Here is a 17,992-nt window from a genome sequence, read left to right as displayed (position 1 = left end):
GGGATGGGAGGGGTTGGAGGGGTGTGGGGGAGTGGGGGAGGGGTGTGGGGATTGGAGGGGTGTGGGGAGTGTGGGGATTGGAGGGGTGTGGGGGATTGTGGGATTGGAGGGGTGTGGGGAGTGGGATTGGAGGGGTGTGGGGGATTGGAGGGGTGTGGGGGATTGGAGGGGTGTGGGGAGTGGGATTGGAGGGGTGTGGGGGATTGGAGGGGTGTGGGGGATTGGAGGGGTGTGGGGGATTGGAGGGGTGTGGGGAGTGGGATTGGAGGGGTGTGGGGGATTGGAGGGGTGTGGGGAGTGGGATTGGAGGGGTGTGGGGGATTGGAGGGGTGTGGGGGATTGGAGGGGTGTGGGGGATTGGAGGGGTGTGGGGAGTGGGATTGGAGGGGTGTGGGGTGTGGGATTGGAGGGGTGTGGGGGATTGGAGGGGTGTGGGGGATTGGAGGGGTGTGGGGGATTGGAGGGGTGTGGGGAGTGGGATTGGAGGGGTGTGGGGTGTGGGGAATTGGAGGGGTGTGGGGAGTGGGATTGGAGGGGTGTGGGGAATTGGAGGGGTGTGGGGAGTGGGATTGGAGGGGTGTGGGGGATTGGAGGGGTGTGGGGATTGGGATTGGAGGGGTGTGGGGTGTGGGGAATTGGAGGGGTGTGGGGATTGGGATTGGAGGGGTGTGGGGAGTGGGATTGGAGGGGTGTGGGGTGTGGGGGATTGGAGGGGTGTGGGGGATTGGAGGGGTGTGGGGGATTGGAGGGGTGTGGGGTGTGGGATTGGAGGGGTGTGGGGAGTGGGATTGGAGGGGTGTGGGGGATTGGAGGGGTGTGGGGGATTGGAGGGGTGTGGGGAGTGGGATTGGAGGGGTGTGGGGATTGGGATTGGAGGGGTGTGGGGGATTGGAGGGGTGTGGGGAGTGGGATTGGAGGGGTGTGGGGTGTGGGGAATTGGAGACAGTGACGGTCTGAGTGCAGTGGAGGTTTGAAGAGTGTGGGGGTGTTGTGGAGTGGGATGTTTGAGCGGAGTGGTAGGGGTGGGGCAGTGTGCTCTCTGTTGTGGGGGGTTTATCTGTGTGTCAGTCAAATGAGAGCCTATTAGTGCCAGCAGATTTTAATCCAGCAGCAGGGAGTGGACCGCCCGGCAGCCAATTGTTTTGGAGCAGTGGAATGTTGATGCCAACTGCCACCAACTGCCTTTCAGACAGATCAGAGGAGTTACCAGTGGGGAATCGTATAGTCATTCTCAAGCAGGAGGGTTTTGTGGCGTTGAGCACTAACAAATCCACATCTGTAACATCTGCTAGAGTACTTACCGGTCCCCAGTACTTCAGAAGGTAAAACATCCCAACCTCCTTTTCCAGGGTAGGCACTGGGTTCATCCTGAGCCGACTGCCTGCCCACTTTGTCCATGAAGGAGCATAGGGTATGCACACTGCATTGGGTGCCTCCTGAGAACAGTGGGTTTCACAAGCTCTCGAGTCTCTGTTGTTTTTTGAAATTATTAATTGTATATGGAGTGAATTTGGGAAATAACGTAGCATAATATTGTGATGCCATAGTCACTGAACTAACCTCTTTTTAAAAGGAAAATAAAAGTTAGTTTCAGCCTTTTTAACATCTCAGGAGAGCCGATCAGACAGAAAGCGGCCCTCATCATAAGGTCTCACCTACTGGTGACTTGACCAGGGCATCGATGTTGAAGGACTGGGAGGAGGAGGGACAGATTTGTCAGTCTGGGGCCTACAACCAAACTGACTAATTGTCTGCGATTAGTTGTCAGGTGTGCTTGAGGAATGGTGTGATCTCCAAGGCTTGTCAATAAACAAATTCGTGGAAATAGGAAATTTCAGGACAGCATTTAAACACAGAGCCTCAGAAATTGCAGATAGAAATAAATCCCCCTCCCACCAATCTAGTTAGATTGGGTTTCTGTTCATTTCTGAGCTCTTACATCTGGAAATTGGGCTGGACCCTCCTGAGCACATCTGATCTTTTTGTTTGTAGGGCCAGTCATGTGCAAACAGTTACCATTAATCATGTTCCCTGCCTAAACTGAAGGTCATTGGATGGTTACAGTACAACCTCAAATACTTGTAAACAACAGGAATTCTGCAGATGCTGGAAATTCAAGCAACACACATCAAAGTTGCTGGTGAACGCAGCAGGCCAGGCAGCATCTCTGGGAAGAGGTACAGTCGACGTTTCGGGCTGAGACCCTTCATCAGGACTAACTGAAGGAAGAGCTAGTAAGAGATTTGAAAGTGGGAGGGGGAGGGGGAGATCCAAAATGATAGGAGGGGGAGGGATGGAGCCAAGAGCTGGACAGGTGATTGGCAAAAGGGATATGAGAGGATCAAGGGACAGGAGGTCTGGGGAGAAGGAAAAGGGGGGGGGGAACCTAGAGGATGGGCAAGGGGTATAGTCAGAGGGACGGAGGGAGAAAAAGGAGAGAGAGAAAGAATGTGTGTATAAAAATAAATAACAGATGGGGTACGAGGGGGAGGTGGGGCATTAGCGGAAGTTAGAGAAGTCAATGTTCATGCCATCAGGTTGCAGGCTACCCAGACGGAATATAAGGTGTTGTTCCTCCAACCTGAGTGTGGCTTCATCTTTACAGTACAGGAGGCCGTGGATAGACATATCAGAATGGGAATGGGATGTGGAATTAAAATGTGTGGCCACTGCGAGATCCTGCTTTCTCTTACAGTAGAGGAGGCCGTGAGTGCTACGCATGCCCTTACACTTCCTCCCTTACCACCATTCAGGGCCCCAAACAGTCCTTCCAGGTGAGGTGACACTTCACCTGTGAGTCGGCTGGGGTGATATACTGCGTCCGGTGCTCCCAATGTGGCCTTCTATATATTGGCGAGACCCAACGCAGACTGGGAGATCGTTTTGCTGAACACATATGCTCTGTCCGCCAGAGAAAGCAGGATCTCCCAGTGGCCACACATTTTAATCCCTCTGTCCCTCTGACTATACCCCTTGCCCATCCTCTGGGGTTTCCCCCCCTTCCCCTTTTCCTTCTCCCTGGGCCTCCTGTCCCCTGATCCTCTCATATCCCTTTTGCCAAATCACCTGTCCAGCTCTTGGCTCCATCCCTCACCCTCCTGTCTTCTCCTATCATTTTGGATCTCCCCCTCCCCCTCCCACTTTCAAATCTCTTACTAGCTCTTCCTTCAGTTAGTCCTGACGAAGGGTCTCGGCCCGAAACGTCGACTGTACCTCTTCCTAGAGATGCTGCCTGGCCTGCTGCGTTCACCAGCAACTTTGATGTGTGTTGGTCAAATACTTGTGTCCATTTAAAGCCACATCCTGTGGGCTTCAGGCACTTCCAGAACTCACTGCAAGGTGTTCAAAAACATAGAACACTACAAGACAGTACAGGTTCTTTGGCCCACAATGTTGTGCCAACCTTTCAACCCGCTCAAAGTTCAAAGTAAAATTTATTATCATTCTTTTTCCTGCAGGCATACTCAACAAATCTATAGAACAGTAACTGTAAATAAATTTACAGTTTAATACCTGTATTATTAAACAGTTATTGTTTCAATGAGCAATGAGCAACAAACTGTGCAAATGCAAATATACATAGATAGTAATGAATAATGGGACCATAATGACACCATATCACTGAATTGATTTAATGCTTTTGCATTGAAAAGCAGGAATAAAGAAGTGTGGAAGAATGAAGACGGCAACAGAGGGAGTGTTCTTTAGGACCGCCAGGAGCCTGGCTAGCACGATGAAGCCTGAAGAAAATGTTATCTCTCACAAGAAGCTGAATACAACTGATATTACTGTCCTGATCATATACTTCGTATTTGTCATTCTTGTAGGACTCTGGGTAAGCAAATTGTTTTTCTTTTCTCTAAATCAGGGGTGTCAAACTCATTTTAGGTCACAGGCCGGATTTGGGAAAATGCGACTTCATGCGGGCCGATCAGTTGTGCACACACGAACACACGCGCACGTGCTCCTACAGCTTTTGTAGCCTTCATTTTTTCAACCTGCTCTCATGTGTCTCAGTCTCTGCTATAACTACAAAGTGTTTCACTTTACGAATTTTGTTTCTTATGAAGAAGATTGCCTAGCAAGCATTATTTTTATGATTGGTATTAACTTACAGTCGTAAGCTTCAAGAAAGTTGTAATGAGAGAGAGAAAAAAACGATGCTATTTTTGCTAAGATTGTTTTGGGAGCCACACCCTTTCCATTAATAAACCATTTGAAATAGAACATTAGCAGACACAAATGTAGACCTAATGAAACAATTTGTAAATATAGGCTACACAACTGCACCTAATTTTTATTAGCCTGCTTCCAGCAATCAAACTCAGACAATGAACACCGTTAGCCTCTAGCAACACACATCAAAGTTGCTGGTGAACGCAGCAGGCCTGGCAGCATCTCTAGGAAGAGGTACAGTCGACGTTTCAGGCTGAGACCCTTCGTCAGGTCTCGGCCTGAAACGTCGACTGTACCTCTTCCTAGAGATGCTGCCTGGCCTGCTGCGTTCACCAGCAACTTTGATGTGTGTTGCTTGAATTTCCAGCATCTGCAGAATTCCTGTTGTTTACAGTTAGCCTCTAATTTTTATTGAAGTGATCACATTTACAATAATAGAATAGTCAGAAAATAAATGAATCACAATATTATGTCACTCAATATTTTATAGTGCATTTTGCTTACATGTTGCAGTGCATCGAACAGTATCACTCAATTTTCACTTGCTGCTCCCAGACACCTGACATCTCTTGGCTTTAACCAGCCTGTCAACATCAGGGACCAGTTTCAGGGCAGTTGTGATTTTCATAATGTCATTTAGATGTCTGTGTGTCAGCTGCGAGCGCAGTTTGGATTTGTTAATGTTCATTATGGAGAACGCCTGCTCACAGAAATATGTTGTCCCGAACATGCAAAGGATCTTTGAGGCAAAGTCTGTCATCTTGAGGTACATCGGTCCCAGGTATTGATAGAATGAGTCCAGACCCACCGTCTCAAATTTATATTTCAAAGCCGAGTTACACTGAATTTCAATTAGTTCCATTTGGAGTTCCTCCAGCACATCTGATGCTGCGTTGACAGCAAACGGCGAGCAAAATAGTGAGGATCTCGAGCTGAGTGAAGACTTGGAAACGATTCTGAAACTCACTTTTCAGCCATGATATTTTGTCCTTGTACCTGTCCATATTGTCATTATTCCCATGAGCGACATGCACAGACTGCAAAGAGGGGAAATGAGCTGGGTTGCTCCGGGATAGTTGCATCTCCCACAGGCCTAATTTAATTTGAAAGCCACGAATGCTGTCGTAGTATTCCGTAACAAGTTTGTTGCAGCCTTGCATGTTAACATTAAGCACATTTAAGTGCTCTGTTATATCCACCAAAAATACAAGATCATGAAGCCAGTCTGGGTCATCCAACTTTGCCACTGGCTTCCCTTTCTCGTTCATGAGTAGTCCAATTTTCACACGTAATTGAAAAAAACATTTGAGCGCAACCCCTCTGCTCAACCAGTGGACTTCAGTGTGGTAGGGCAGGCCGTGTCCAATATTACTTCCGGACTAAAGTGTCAAATTGCCAATGGTTGGGTCCCTTGGCTCTAATAAAATTAACCGTTTTGATTACAAGTTCCATGACATTGTCCATTTTCAGGTTCCTGCTACATAACGCCTCTTGGTGTATAATACACTGAAAATTCCAGAATTCCTGCTCCGGATTCTCTGTCTGAACTTTCTCACTGAATTTCACAACAACACCTGCCTTTTTCCTGACCATGGATCTGTTGCCACCCTGACAGCATGACTCCAATCAACCCCCAGTCTGTCCAAGGCCTCAAAGAGGCTGGAGAAAACATTGTTCGCCGTTGTGGTGTTTGTCATGGGCACCCTCTCTACAAACTTCTCGGTGATGGTCGAAGATGCATCAACACCACGAATAAATATTCCCAGTTGAGCCACATCAGTCATGTCGGTGGGCTCATCAATTGCAATAGGGAAGGCGATAAATGACTTCACTTTGTCTTTTAGTTGACTCTTCAAATCTCCTACAAGGTCTCCCATTCTCTCTGCCACAAGCTGATATTAACAAAAACCTATCTCTTCTCAGGGCACAGCAGCTCAGCCGCCGTCAGCATGCATGCTTTGATGAATTCCCCCTCTGAGTATGGTTTCAACGCAGCAGCTATTTTGTTGGCCTTGACAGCTCCATCATGAGTCTCTCGACTTTTGGTGAACACTGATTGCTGTTTTTTCAGAGCTGCTTCAAGCTCGTTTACCTTTTGCGTTGAGTCGTCCTGCGTATTTTTCTCCGTGTGACGTCTCACAGTGTCGTTTGGTATTGTACTGTTTTGCCACAGCCACTTGTTGCGAGCATATCAGACACACAGGTTTGCCGTTGATCTCACAGAAACGAAAACGATCTTTCCAATTATCGTTGAATATCCGACCTTCGATGTCAACTTTTCTTTTCTTGGAAAGCATTTTTAACCACAGCAGCAAACGGTCTCGGCCTTGCTACAGGTGTTACTTACCTGAGTACTCTGTGTGTTTATACTGTGACGATGTAAGTGGGGGCCCTAGTGGTCTTCAGTGCAGGGTGGTAGGTCCTTATGCACAGTGGGTGGTTAACTGCTGCCTATTGTTTTCTAAGTACACACAATAAGCTGCCGGCGCAGCAGGCGGCACAGACAGCGGTGGGAGAGAGAGCGGCTGCTGTACAAATACATAATAAATGGTCCTGAATGTACTTTTTTTTCCCAAATCATCCCGCGGGCCGGTAGTTTGATACCCCTGCTCTAAATTGATTCAAAAAAAACCTTAAATAAAATGATCTCCTGTAATCTATTAAAGTGAAAGCCTCAAGAAGCTTGTTGGAGATTAATCCTGCTTTATAAATTCTGGGTCAAATCATAAATTGCAGACAACTAGAATATAGAGTAGAATCTGTTTTCTTATGGACTTCACCTTCAATGCAATGACCAGTGTGTGCAAAAATCTTGTGCTGTGCAATTTTTTGCCCAGTGACAACAGCATGTGTGCACTGAATTTTACATATAGAGGTATTCATTTTAACAGCTAGCAAAACACTGTCAGTGAGAACTTTGATCTCCTCTGGGTTTGATCATTTTTACTCTCATTCATTTGCACTCTCTCAAAATATACATAGCAGATCTGTAGCGGGTACTGAAGGATTTTCTCACCAAAAATTTTGCACACCATCGGTATGTGATTTGCTTGCTAAATGACTTCATGAGTTTTCGGTGCAGTAGTTTCTACAGTTTCATTAAGCCATTCTGCTTTAAGTGAACTAGCAGTTCTTTTGTGCTTCACAAATTCAACATGGTGAATCAATAATTTTTTTCAATAAAAATAGTATATATAAGCCAGTTCTAAAATCTGCAGACAAATCATCGCAAACTCCATTTTGTCAACGCTGTCCGCATCAGAAACTAGAGAAGGAAATGCGTACGATGGTGAAATATACTTAACATGCCAATGAGGTTAAAGGGTGATAACCTTTTGTACACAGCTTAAATTCCTTTCTGTGCTAGTAGCAAATGATTTATGTGCGCACATACCTTAGAGTGAACATTGCTTCAATGCCAATGTCAAGGTAAAGAACAAGTACTGGCAGGGAGCTGATCACCATAATGCTTAACATCTGGTGCTAGCTGTTGTCACATACTTTATAGGCCTTGGTTGTAATTTTCCCTTGGTTTCCCACCAGTGCATGAAGAAGGTTGAGGACAGAGTAAATGAAAATATCAAGGCAACTCAATTTCTATATACCTCTTTAAAATTCACCTAAAATAGATTAGGCTATTTAAAAGGCTCTTAGACAAAACTTTAATGTCTACATGGTTGTGTCCTAATTGTCTTCAAATTATATCTGTGGACCCTGGATCAGAGGAAGTGGGGCTGGCATCCACAGATACTTGCTGACAAAATGACAGGTTCTTCAGTGAGCAATGTTATCGGACTGTGGGGCTATCTGTGGTCACAACCCTCCTGCTGGCAGACTTACATTTCTGCCTGGATAACTCAGTTTGAATACTGTCACCCTGAATGGCCCAGTCTTTGGATCATTCTGTGCTGGCTAATTGATGCCAATTACCCCAGTTTACTGCTGTGTGATCAGCCTTCCTTTCAATATCTGGAACTCTTCCTGATTTGTGAGTGCCATCTCTCGCTCAATGACCAACTCATGTGGAACAGCAGAGGAAACTGTTCACAATCAGTGTCCTCGGTTCTTCGGTTGTCAATGTTACCACTGCTTCTATCACTATTCTATACAGAGATTGGGTTATCCTTTCGTAGTGGGTGTCAAGTATGCTCATGAATGATGCTCAGGAGTGATCCAGGCTGCTTGGTCAGAATTATTAATTGGATCTAAGGCCTGAAATCTCTCTAAGGAGCCACTCGCACACAACATGAGCTGCCTGGTGCAGTTTTGTGATGCGCTGAGGTGGTTCTTGTATGCGCTTCTCCTGCACACTATCCCTTCTTGCCCTCATCTACTGTTTGAACATTTTGGCAGTCCATTTTGCATCCAGCAGTGAGGGAGGTCCCCAGTGGAGGTCACTTTATGTCAGACTTTTCTGCCTTTACACTGGGGACCTGGGATGAAGGGTGTTGCATGGAGCAGTATGGTATAACAGATTCTGCAGCAACACACACAAAATACTGGAGGAACTCAGCAGGCCAGGCAGCTTCCATGAAAAAGTCCTGATGAAGGGTCTTGCCTGAAATGTCGACTGTACGCTTTTCCATAGATGCTGCCTGGCCCCTTGAAGTACTGTAATATTATATCCTGTGATACTGCAATCACTGAATAAACCATCTTTGGGAAAGTAGGTCATAGAGACACTCCATATGGAAGCAGGCTCTTCAACGCATTGTGGCTGTGCAGGCCACCAGCAGCACTGTCAAGCATGGAAGAGAGGAAGCAGTGGTTTGGGAAAAAGGACCATCTTTGTGGCATGGGTGTGGACAGGGGCAGCGCTATGGTGGTGTTAGCTGGTGCTGTAGCCCCAGCAGAAATTACAATAGCACCACCAAGAAATTAACTGAAATTTCACGTACAAATTGCAGCTGCTTTGCTTTCTCTGTATAGTTTTGAATACAGCTTATTTCTCCAGTTGATCTAGTGAAACAACGCCCCCAATTACTATAGCACCCACGCAGCAATAAAGTTATAAACACTGTCAGATCCACTCTACACTTCTGCTTATTCGTTCATTGTCAATGTCTTGCCGTTGCTGTCCTCAGATCAGTTAAGCTGATCTAAGATCACGTAAGGTGGTGATGTCACTCACTCTCACTCATGCGAGAGATTGATAGTATACATCCAGGCGCAGATCCATGGTCTCGCGAGACTAACAGATGCCCCACCCACACATTGTGCTTTTACAAGCTAGCGTCGGCCTGGCACGTGCATTATTTTGGCTGGTGTGAAAAATGGATCGATTTTTATTGAGAAAGCAACCTCATCCAGAGGAATCAGTGGTGTCTCAGCCTGAACGTGTCTTAATTGAAAGTGACATGCAGAAAGAAGTAAGTGGGGATGAGAACAACAGCAGTTCATTGAAGGAATGTGTGGGCGAAGTAGAGGAACAAGAAATGGAGCAGGATTTGGAAGAGAACGTGGATGAAGCTACTCTTAGTGCCAGTGGCAATACTGTCAGCGATGACAGCCTGAGGAAGGACCCTGTCGGCCAGCATTGAAAAAAGTACCCTTCGCTGCTCGCAACAGTTTGGCAATCAGCAAAGCAGTTTTATTCATGACTGGTTTGATTGACTGGAATATTCGATCATGAAAGATACTACGCTCTGCTTCGCATGCAGGCATTTCCTGTGTAGAGGGCATGGGTTCCATTCTGAGTCTACCTTCACTGTCATTGGTTACCGCAACTGGTGGAAAGCTACAACAGCTTTCAAAACCCGCCACATAAGTGCAGCTCATAAGTTTGCTATGGAGGCACGGGCCGAATTCAGATTGAGAAAACAAGACGGTTCAAGATTGGGAAATATGCTTGACAAAGGACATGCAAAGATTGTCCAAGAAAATCGTGAGTATATGAGAGCTATGGTTGAGTCTCTAGCAAGGACAGACAGTGAATGACAGTGGAATTTCTAGCTGTAATGAGACCCTACCGCGATGCATTTATAGATTTATACAAACTAATCTACATATCACTGACTCTACCTGTGACATCTGCCTCATGCGAACGGAGTTTCTCTTGCCTCAGATGCCTCAAAAACTACCTAAGGAACAGCAGCGGCGATGCTCGGAACAGCAACTTGGCCCTGTTGGCCATAAACAGCCGGAGGACCAAAGCACTTGACATCCAGAAAATCATTGATGCTTTCACCACCAATCACAACAACAGACCGATTGTGCTTCTCTGAAAACATTAATGGTGAGTGCAGTTAATTTTTTTTTAAATTTGGGCCAAGACTAATGCTGATTATTATTATTATTTTGTGGTGGATACCCCATAGTCCTTATGTTTCCTGCAAATCCTAAAATATTACATTTACTGCTATTAAGCCTACTGGTTTTGCTTAGATGTCCAAGCGGTGATTTTGTTGATTTTTGTTTTAAATTCAGTAGCCGAATTAATTGAGGCATTGCATGGTCAGAGTACGATTTGTCCAACTCCTGGTAAAGCCTTGCATCTGTTGTTTGCCTTATTTGACTTCAATAACGGTGTATCTTTTGGCATTGTCTGTCTATGTAATGCGAATAGCAGTGGACATTGTGGGTTAGTGTTGTGTTTTATCAGTTGAAAAGCACGCATTTGATGCTGATTGTGGGACTGGTGCGTGATTCATGTTGTGCGCTGTGGGTGGGATGCTCTGTTGGTTTGTTTGTTTATGCTCTGTGCAGCCCAGGTTGTCTCCGATGCTGTTGACACTGTCACAGTTCTCTTCTATATTATATTGATCAATTGCTGTTGCTTGTGAATCAACAGAGGCATTTATAGTAGGCACATAATGCTTGAAACTGACTTTTGAATGCCATGCGTCTGGCCTTGCAAATACATATTACCATAGGGTACATCCCTCAGCATCATCACTGAATAATTCAGCCCCACTGTAGGACCAGCAAGAAAAAATCTCTGGCGCCGCCACTGGGTGTGGAAAATGAAGCAAGTACTATGGAGATGGAACAACCTGGAGAACAGAATGGAGTCCTTACAGGAAGAGGGATGCAGCTGATGTAGCTGGGGCAGTCTATGGGCCTTGGTGCTTTTCTTGAATCAGAGGCCAAGGTAGACAAGTGCTGATGCATGGTGGTAAGCGTGAATCTCAGACAAGAGTTAGTGAGAGTGGCAACTATCAAGAAGGAGCACTGTGTCCAGAACTGGAGTTGGGACTAATTACATTAGTAAGTGAATTAAAACCTGTGTTATCTTAGAAAACTACAACTGCAGCACTGCTTGCTACTTTGAAACCATTTGAGCATTTTCTGATATACAGTGCATTGAAAAAGTATTCACCCCCACAACTATTTTCACATTTTACTGTCTCATTTTCTAAATTTAAAACATATTGAGATAGCATTTTTGAGGTAACTACAAAACACCCTGCATCATATCAAATCAAAACAAATATTCCAAAACATGTCAACTATTTACTACAAATTAAAAAACAAAGTGTGAGACTGAAAAAGTATTCCTCCCTTTTGTAATTACTACACTAACTTTCCTTAGGTGTAATATACTAATTACCTTACCAACTCATCCAATTTGTCGATGTAGAAAATTGGGGGAATCACCTATTTTCATTGAATTTATAAGAATAAATAACCCCTCTCTCCGTAAGGTCCAATGGTATGGTAGATTTTCAACAGGCCAAACCAAAATGAAGATAAAAGAGCATTCAAAGCAAGTCAGGGAAATAAAGCACAAACCTAGGGAAGAGTACAAGACCATCTTAAAGGAACTGAACATAACTCAAAGCTTAGCGCAGTCCATTGTGAAAAGGTGGAAAAAATATGAAACTACAGCCACATTGCCTAGGTCAGGCCACACTCTAAGCTTAGTTGCCAGTGAAGAATGGCACTTGTAAAAGAGGCTACTGTGACACTAGCAGTCCTCTGAGTGAGCTGCAGAAGCCACTTGCTGCAACCGGAAATGAAGTTCATGGATCCACAATCTCTAAAGCCTTGCACAAAAAGGGTATTCATGGAAGAGTGGTAAGGAAGAAGCCCCAGTTTTAAAAAAAGGGTTTAGTTGCCTGTAAAGACTTTGCAAAGCGTCACATAGAAGATATTGTAAAGATGTGGAAGACGGTCTTGTGGTCAAATAAAACTAAAGTAGGACTTTCTGCCCTGAACACGAAGATGTACATGTGGCATAAATCTAATACCGCACATCAACCAGGTAACGCCATCCTTAGAGTAAAGTATAGTGGAGGTAGCATCCTGCTGTGGGCTAGCTTGGAGCAATAAGGATTGGAAATCTGGTCAGGATTGATAGGAAGATGAATGCTGCTAAATACAGAGAGATCCTGGGTAAAAACTTGCTAGCCTCTGACAGAAAGCTGAAATTGGGAAGGAATTTTGCCTTTCTTACAATGACCCTATACACATTGCAGAGAAACCATGGGGTGGCTTCAAATGAAGAAAATTGATGTCTTTGAATGGCCCAGTTAGAGTCCTGACCTTAACTTCACTGAAGATCTCTGTCCACCGCTGCTCCCCAACTAACTTGGCAGAGCTTGAGCAATTTTGTGAGGAGGAATGGGGAACTTCAATATGTCAGGGGATTGGGAAAATCAGGTCGGTGTCAGATTTCAAGATAAGGAATTTGTTGAATGCCTGTGAGATGGAGGCCAAGTCTGTGGGTATATTTAAAGTGAAAACTGATAGTTTCCTGATTAGTCAGAGCATCAAAGAATATGGCCAGAAGGCAGGTGTATGGGGTTTAGTAGGATTGGGATCAGCCATAATGGAATGATGGAGTAGACTCGGCGGACTGAATGGCCTAATTCTGCCCCTATGTCTTATGGACTTAAAAGTCCAACTCAATTGCTATTGAGCAACTCACGATTATAAAAAAGACGTACTAAATGATCAAATACGCCTTTGATTGGACCTGAATGGCTGCTGTGTCTGAGCATGCCGTCACCTTGCCAGACTTGTGGATCTTGTGTCCTGACCAATTTATAGCAATCCGTCTGTGATGACGAAGGGGCCGGTTGAGGCCGTAATTTTGGAGAAGGAGCCGTCCGAGGCTGGGATGGTGGAGAAGAAGCTGTTCGAGGTCGGGATGGTGTAAAAGGAGCTGTTTGAGGTTGGGATGGTGGAGAAGGAGCCGGCTGAGGTCGGGATGGTGGAGAAGGAGCTGTTTGAGGTTGGGATGGTGGAGAAGGAGCCAGCTGAGGTCAGGATGGTGGAGAAGGAGCTGTTCGAGGTCGGGATGGTGGAGAAGGAGCCGGCTGAGGTCGGGATGGTGGAGAAGGAGCTGGCTGAGGTCGGGATGGTGGAGAAGGAGCTGTTCGAGGTCGGGAAGGTGGAGAAGGAGCCGGCTGAGGTTGGGATGGTTGGGAAGGAGCTGTTCAACGTCAGGATGGTGGAGAAGGAGCCGGCTGAGGTCAGGATGGTGGAGAAGGAGCTGTTTGAGGTTGGGATGGTGGACAAGGAGCCGGCTGAGGTCGGGATGGTGGAGAAGGAGCTGTTCGAGGTTGGGATGGTGGAGAAGGAGCCAGCTGAGGTCGGGATGGTGGAGAAGGAGCTGGCTGAGGTCAGGATGGTGGAGAAGGAGTTGTTTGAGGTTGGGATGGTGGAGAAGGAACCGGCTGAGGTCCGGATGGTGGAGAAGGAGCCGGCTGAAGTTGGGATGGTGGAGAAGGAGCCGGCTGAGGTTGGGATGGTGGAGAAGGAGGTGTTTGAGGTCGGGATTTTGTCTCTTTTTCGCATCCACAGAATTGCCTACCTGTTCCTCTAACTATAGAATCCCCTGTTACTGCTGCCATCCTCTTCAGTTGCCTACCCTTCTGAGCCACAGGGCCAGACTCAGTGCCAGGTAGGTCATTTCTCCCCCACCTCCACCCAACAGTACTCAAAATGGAGTACTTATTGCTGAGGGGTATGGTAACAGGGGTGCTCTCCACTATCTGATGTTCTCCCTTCCCTCTCCTGACAGTCATCCATTCATCTATGTCCTGTAGCCTTGGTGTGACTACTGCCCTGTAGCTCCTGCCTATCACTGCCTCACTTTCCCGAACACAGTCTCTAAGGAGCTGCAACTCAATGCACCTGGTGCAGAAATAGCCTTCGGGGAGGCTTGCAGTCTCCTGGAAATCCCACATCTGGCACCCGAAACAGACCACTAGCCCTGCAGACATCCCCCATTCTATCAAAAGTTAAATAAGAAAAATGTATAAGAAATAAACCTACTTACCTCGTGTCTGCCTGGCTCACCGAAGCCTGTGGAGCCAAAGCCTTACCACTCTGATAATGACCACTCCACCAGATGGTACTTTTCTTTTATGGAGACTGGATTTATTAAGCTACCCTCTGGACCTGTGCGGGAATGCTTCTACTGCATCTGCGTTGCTGTCCAAAGATTATTGTGTACTATTGTTGTGTTGTCACTTGGACTTGTTTAATGTTGGATGGTGCAGAAAAAAAGTGACAGTGATTGTCCTCGGAATTTTTATTGTGATTGCAAGATCCTGTTGGACATTGGTAATGCAGAAAACTGCAAGTCCATTTCACTGGTCCATTGACGAGACCAATGGTGTGGAAGCTGCATTGTCTAGGTTATGGTGAGGACTAGGCCATCACTGTGGGGTCACCTGTTGTACATTCCATGGGAAGAAACACCGAGTTGTTATGGGAGATGCCTCTGTGGATGTGCTGGAATCCATTCTGGCTTGGGGGTGGGGGCTGGCCCTTTGCTTCAGTGCTGGCCTCGGTGCTACCCTTTGGTGTTTGCTCAGTGGAAGGACAAGCTGCACCAGGGCAACTTGCCATCAGTCTTCAGTCATTCCACTCAGGAAATTAGGCTATATTATGTTTTTTATCTTTATGACCATATGTTTTTCTGAAATCATATCCAGATGTGCTGTTTGTGCTGTATGCTATGTGTGGTGTGCTGTATGCTGTTTGTAATGTGTTTTGCACCTTGGCCCAGAGGAATGTTGTTTTATTTGGCTATATTCATGTAAGGTTAACTTGAAGCTTGAAACATTGGAGCAGAATTAGGCCATTTTGCTCATTAAGTCTGCTCTTCCAGTTGATCAGGCTGATTTATTACCTCTCTCAACACCATTCCCCTGCTTCCTCTCTATATCCTTTGATGCCGTTGCAAATCAAGAACTTACCAACCTCTGCTTTAAATATATCCAATGGTGGCCTCTACAGCCATCTGTGGTAATAAATTCCACAGATTCACCACCCGCTGGTTAAAGAAATTTCTCCTCATACATCAAGGGAACTGCCTTATTTTCTTTGAAGAGTTCAATAGTATCTGAATGGTTTAATGTCACAACTCTCTCCATGTTAACTTGTTATTCAAGCTAATAACTTGTTACATAGCTAATCCATGTCAAATATTCTTTTGGTTTCTACAGCTTGTCCCTTCCTTCATCTTGTTCTCCATGAATGATCAAAGAGGACAAATTTGTAACACATCACTGTCCAGAATAAAATGTATTAGGACTGAGATATCCATGATAATTTTTCCCTACTTTCTTTGTTAGGCTATGTACAAGACAAAGAGAAGCACTGTCAAAGGTTACTTTCTGGCTGGCAGGAATATGACTTGGTGCCCAGTGAGTATTTTACTCAATGACTTTTTTAGGTTTCCAGGATTTGACACTTTATGTTCATAGCTTCTCTCTCGTGTTTTAGATAGGAGCATCACTGTTTGCCAGCAATGTTGGGAGTGGTCATTTCATTGGTTTGGCTGGGAGTGGTGCCTCATCTGGAATTGCTGTCAGTGTGTACGAGTGGAGTGTAAGTAATTTATAATAAAAAATCAAGCCATTATGCTCAGCCATTCGAACAGATGTACAGTCACCAAAACCTGTTCCACTAGTCATTCGAATCGCAGCAGAGCCTTTCTGCTCTCTTTGTCCCAGACAACATAGTTGTGAATCCCTCTGCACCATCTTTTTTGTGTCCTTTCTGGAATATCACATCCAAAACTGCACACAGTTCTTCAGCTGTCACCGTACAGTTGTACCATTATCTCTCTGCTTTTATATTCTACGCCATAGTGAATGAAAGCAAGTATCCCATATGCAAACAAGAAAAAATCTGCAGATGCTGGAAATCCAAGCAACACAAAGTATCCCATAAGACTCCTTTACCATCTTATGCACCTCTCTGGCCACCTTTTTAGGTCCTCAGGCTGAGTTCTCTTTAGGTCCTCACACTGAGTTCTCTATCATTCATTCTGTGCGTTCCCCCAAAGTGCATCATCTCAAAGGGTTAAATTCCAATGACCATTGTTCTGTGATCTTACACACTGATTAATATCATCCTGTAGCTTATCTTCATCCTCTTTACAATCAACAGCATCATTTTCTTGTGTTATCTGCAAGCATATTAAACATAATGCTACTCTCTTATCCAAATCGTTAGTGTATACAACAAACTGTGTTAATCCCTCTGGTACACCAATCCACCATCATCACCTTGTCTCTTGTTGCCAAGATTCCGGATCCAATTTGCTAAATGGCTGTGGATCCCATGGCTTATAACCGCTAGGACCAGTTTCCTGTTTCATTCCTTGTCATAAGATTTAGTGTAAAATATGTTCCGCAACATTTGCATCAACTGCATTGTCCTTATCAATACTTCTTACTTTTTCCAAAAAAATCAATCAAATTAGTCAAATTGGAGCTCTCCCTGACAATGCCATACTGTTCACCTTAAGTTCATCTCTGATTTTCTAAGTTCAATTAATTATGTCCCTCCGAATTGCTTCTCAATTATTGAAGTTAGACTCATTTGCCTGTTTGAGCGCCAATAATCACCTCCCTTGTCTCCCATTGAAGTGGCAGTACATCTCATCAGGCCCTGAGTAATTAAGTCTACTAATATATAATACCTCATCCTTTTAATGACAGCATGTTTTAGAATTTCAGTGTCTCCCTCAAATTTTTTTTAACTACAATGTTCTTTTCGTTAGTGAATTCAAATAAAAAGCATCCTCAATCTCTACATAAAGATTGTCCCTCAGAGTTAGCATCTTGTCCTCAATATATTGTGATGCTCGGGGTGGGTAGGGGGGGAGAGCGTCATCGACAGCCCGACCCTTGCATTGCTAATCACCAGCACTGTTCACTGTTCTTCTGTTAAAATGCTTTTGTGGGATTATGGTGCGAATTTCTAGTTCGTTTATTGTTACATTTTAGCTCGGGTTATATTTACTTGTGTATTTGTGGGTCACCCTAACTGTATCCGGGGTGTGTGATGGTCGAGGTGACCCCATCTGTGTAAGACTGGCTGGGTTCACTCTCCGGGTCAGGGTGCCCGGTTTGTTTTGTGTTTATTACAATAAAACGGTTGTTGAGTTAAACAGCTTCCTCGTCTGTCATTATGGACCAAATGCTCGCCACATTCGTGTCAGGAGTGGGATGCCAGATTGGAGCTACGACGTCGAATAGAGTGTTTAAGACTTAGGGAATAAGACGAGGAATATGCCTCCCCCGCATCTACGGGCAGGGCCCATGAAGACAAGACCCTGAGGGAGGGCCTGGGAACCGAGCATTGCGCCTTACCATGGAGCTCCAACACAGTGAGCATACTCAGGCTCCCCAACCTGGGGGACAGATCACTTGCCTCTGTCGAGATCCGCCCACATGGGAACCAAAGACGCCATCACCATGGGAGGTTGGGCACCACGGTAGATGCCGCCGGAGCAAGAGGAAGACCAAAGGGCCTTGATTTGTGCCTCAAGGCCCACCCTGAAGCTCCCCAGATACGACGGTACCAGCCGCCTGGAGCCTTACCTGTGCAAGTCAGACTTGCCACATGGCAC

At 45.5% G+C, this 17,992-nt stretch overlaps 1 protein-coding gene across 1 annotated transcript in view; it reads left to right on the top strand.

Annotated features, from left to right (window-relative positions):
- Positions 1–3,676: 3,676 nt before the first annotated feature.
- LOC134351291 (sodium/myo-inositol cotransporter 2-like) overlaps positions 3,677–17,992 on the top strand; it is a 152,089-nt gene continuing 137,773 nt past the window's right edge. Inside the window, exons 1-3 of the mRNA XM_063057356.1 lie at positions 3,677–3,835; positions 15,705–15,776; positions 15,856–15,960. Coding sequence (XP_062913426.1) covers positions 3,677–3,835; positions 15,705–15,776; positions 15,856–15,960 — 336 coding nt within the window. The remainder of the gene's footprint in view (positions 3,836–15,704; positions 15,777–15,855; positions 15,961–17,992) is intronic.

This window comes from Mobula hypostoma, chromosome 9, assembly GCF_963921235.1.
Source record: "Mobula hypostoma chromosome 9, sMobHyp1.1, whole genome shotgun sequence".
NCBI lineage: Eukaryota > Metazoa > Chordata > Chondrichthyes > Myliobatiformes > Myliobatidae > Mobula > Mobula hypostoma.
The sequence above is the reverse complement of the archived record's forward strand: the minus strand, read 5'-3'. Positions and strand labels throughout refer to the sequence as shown.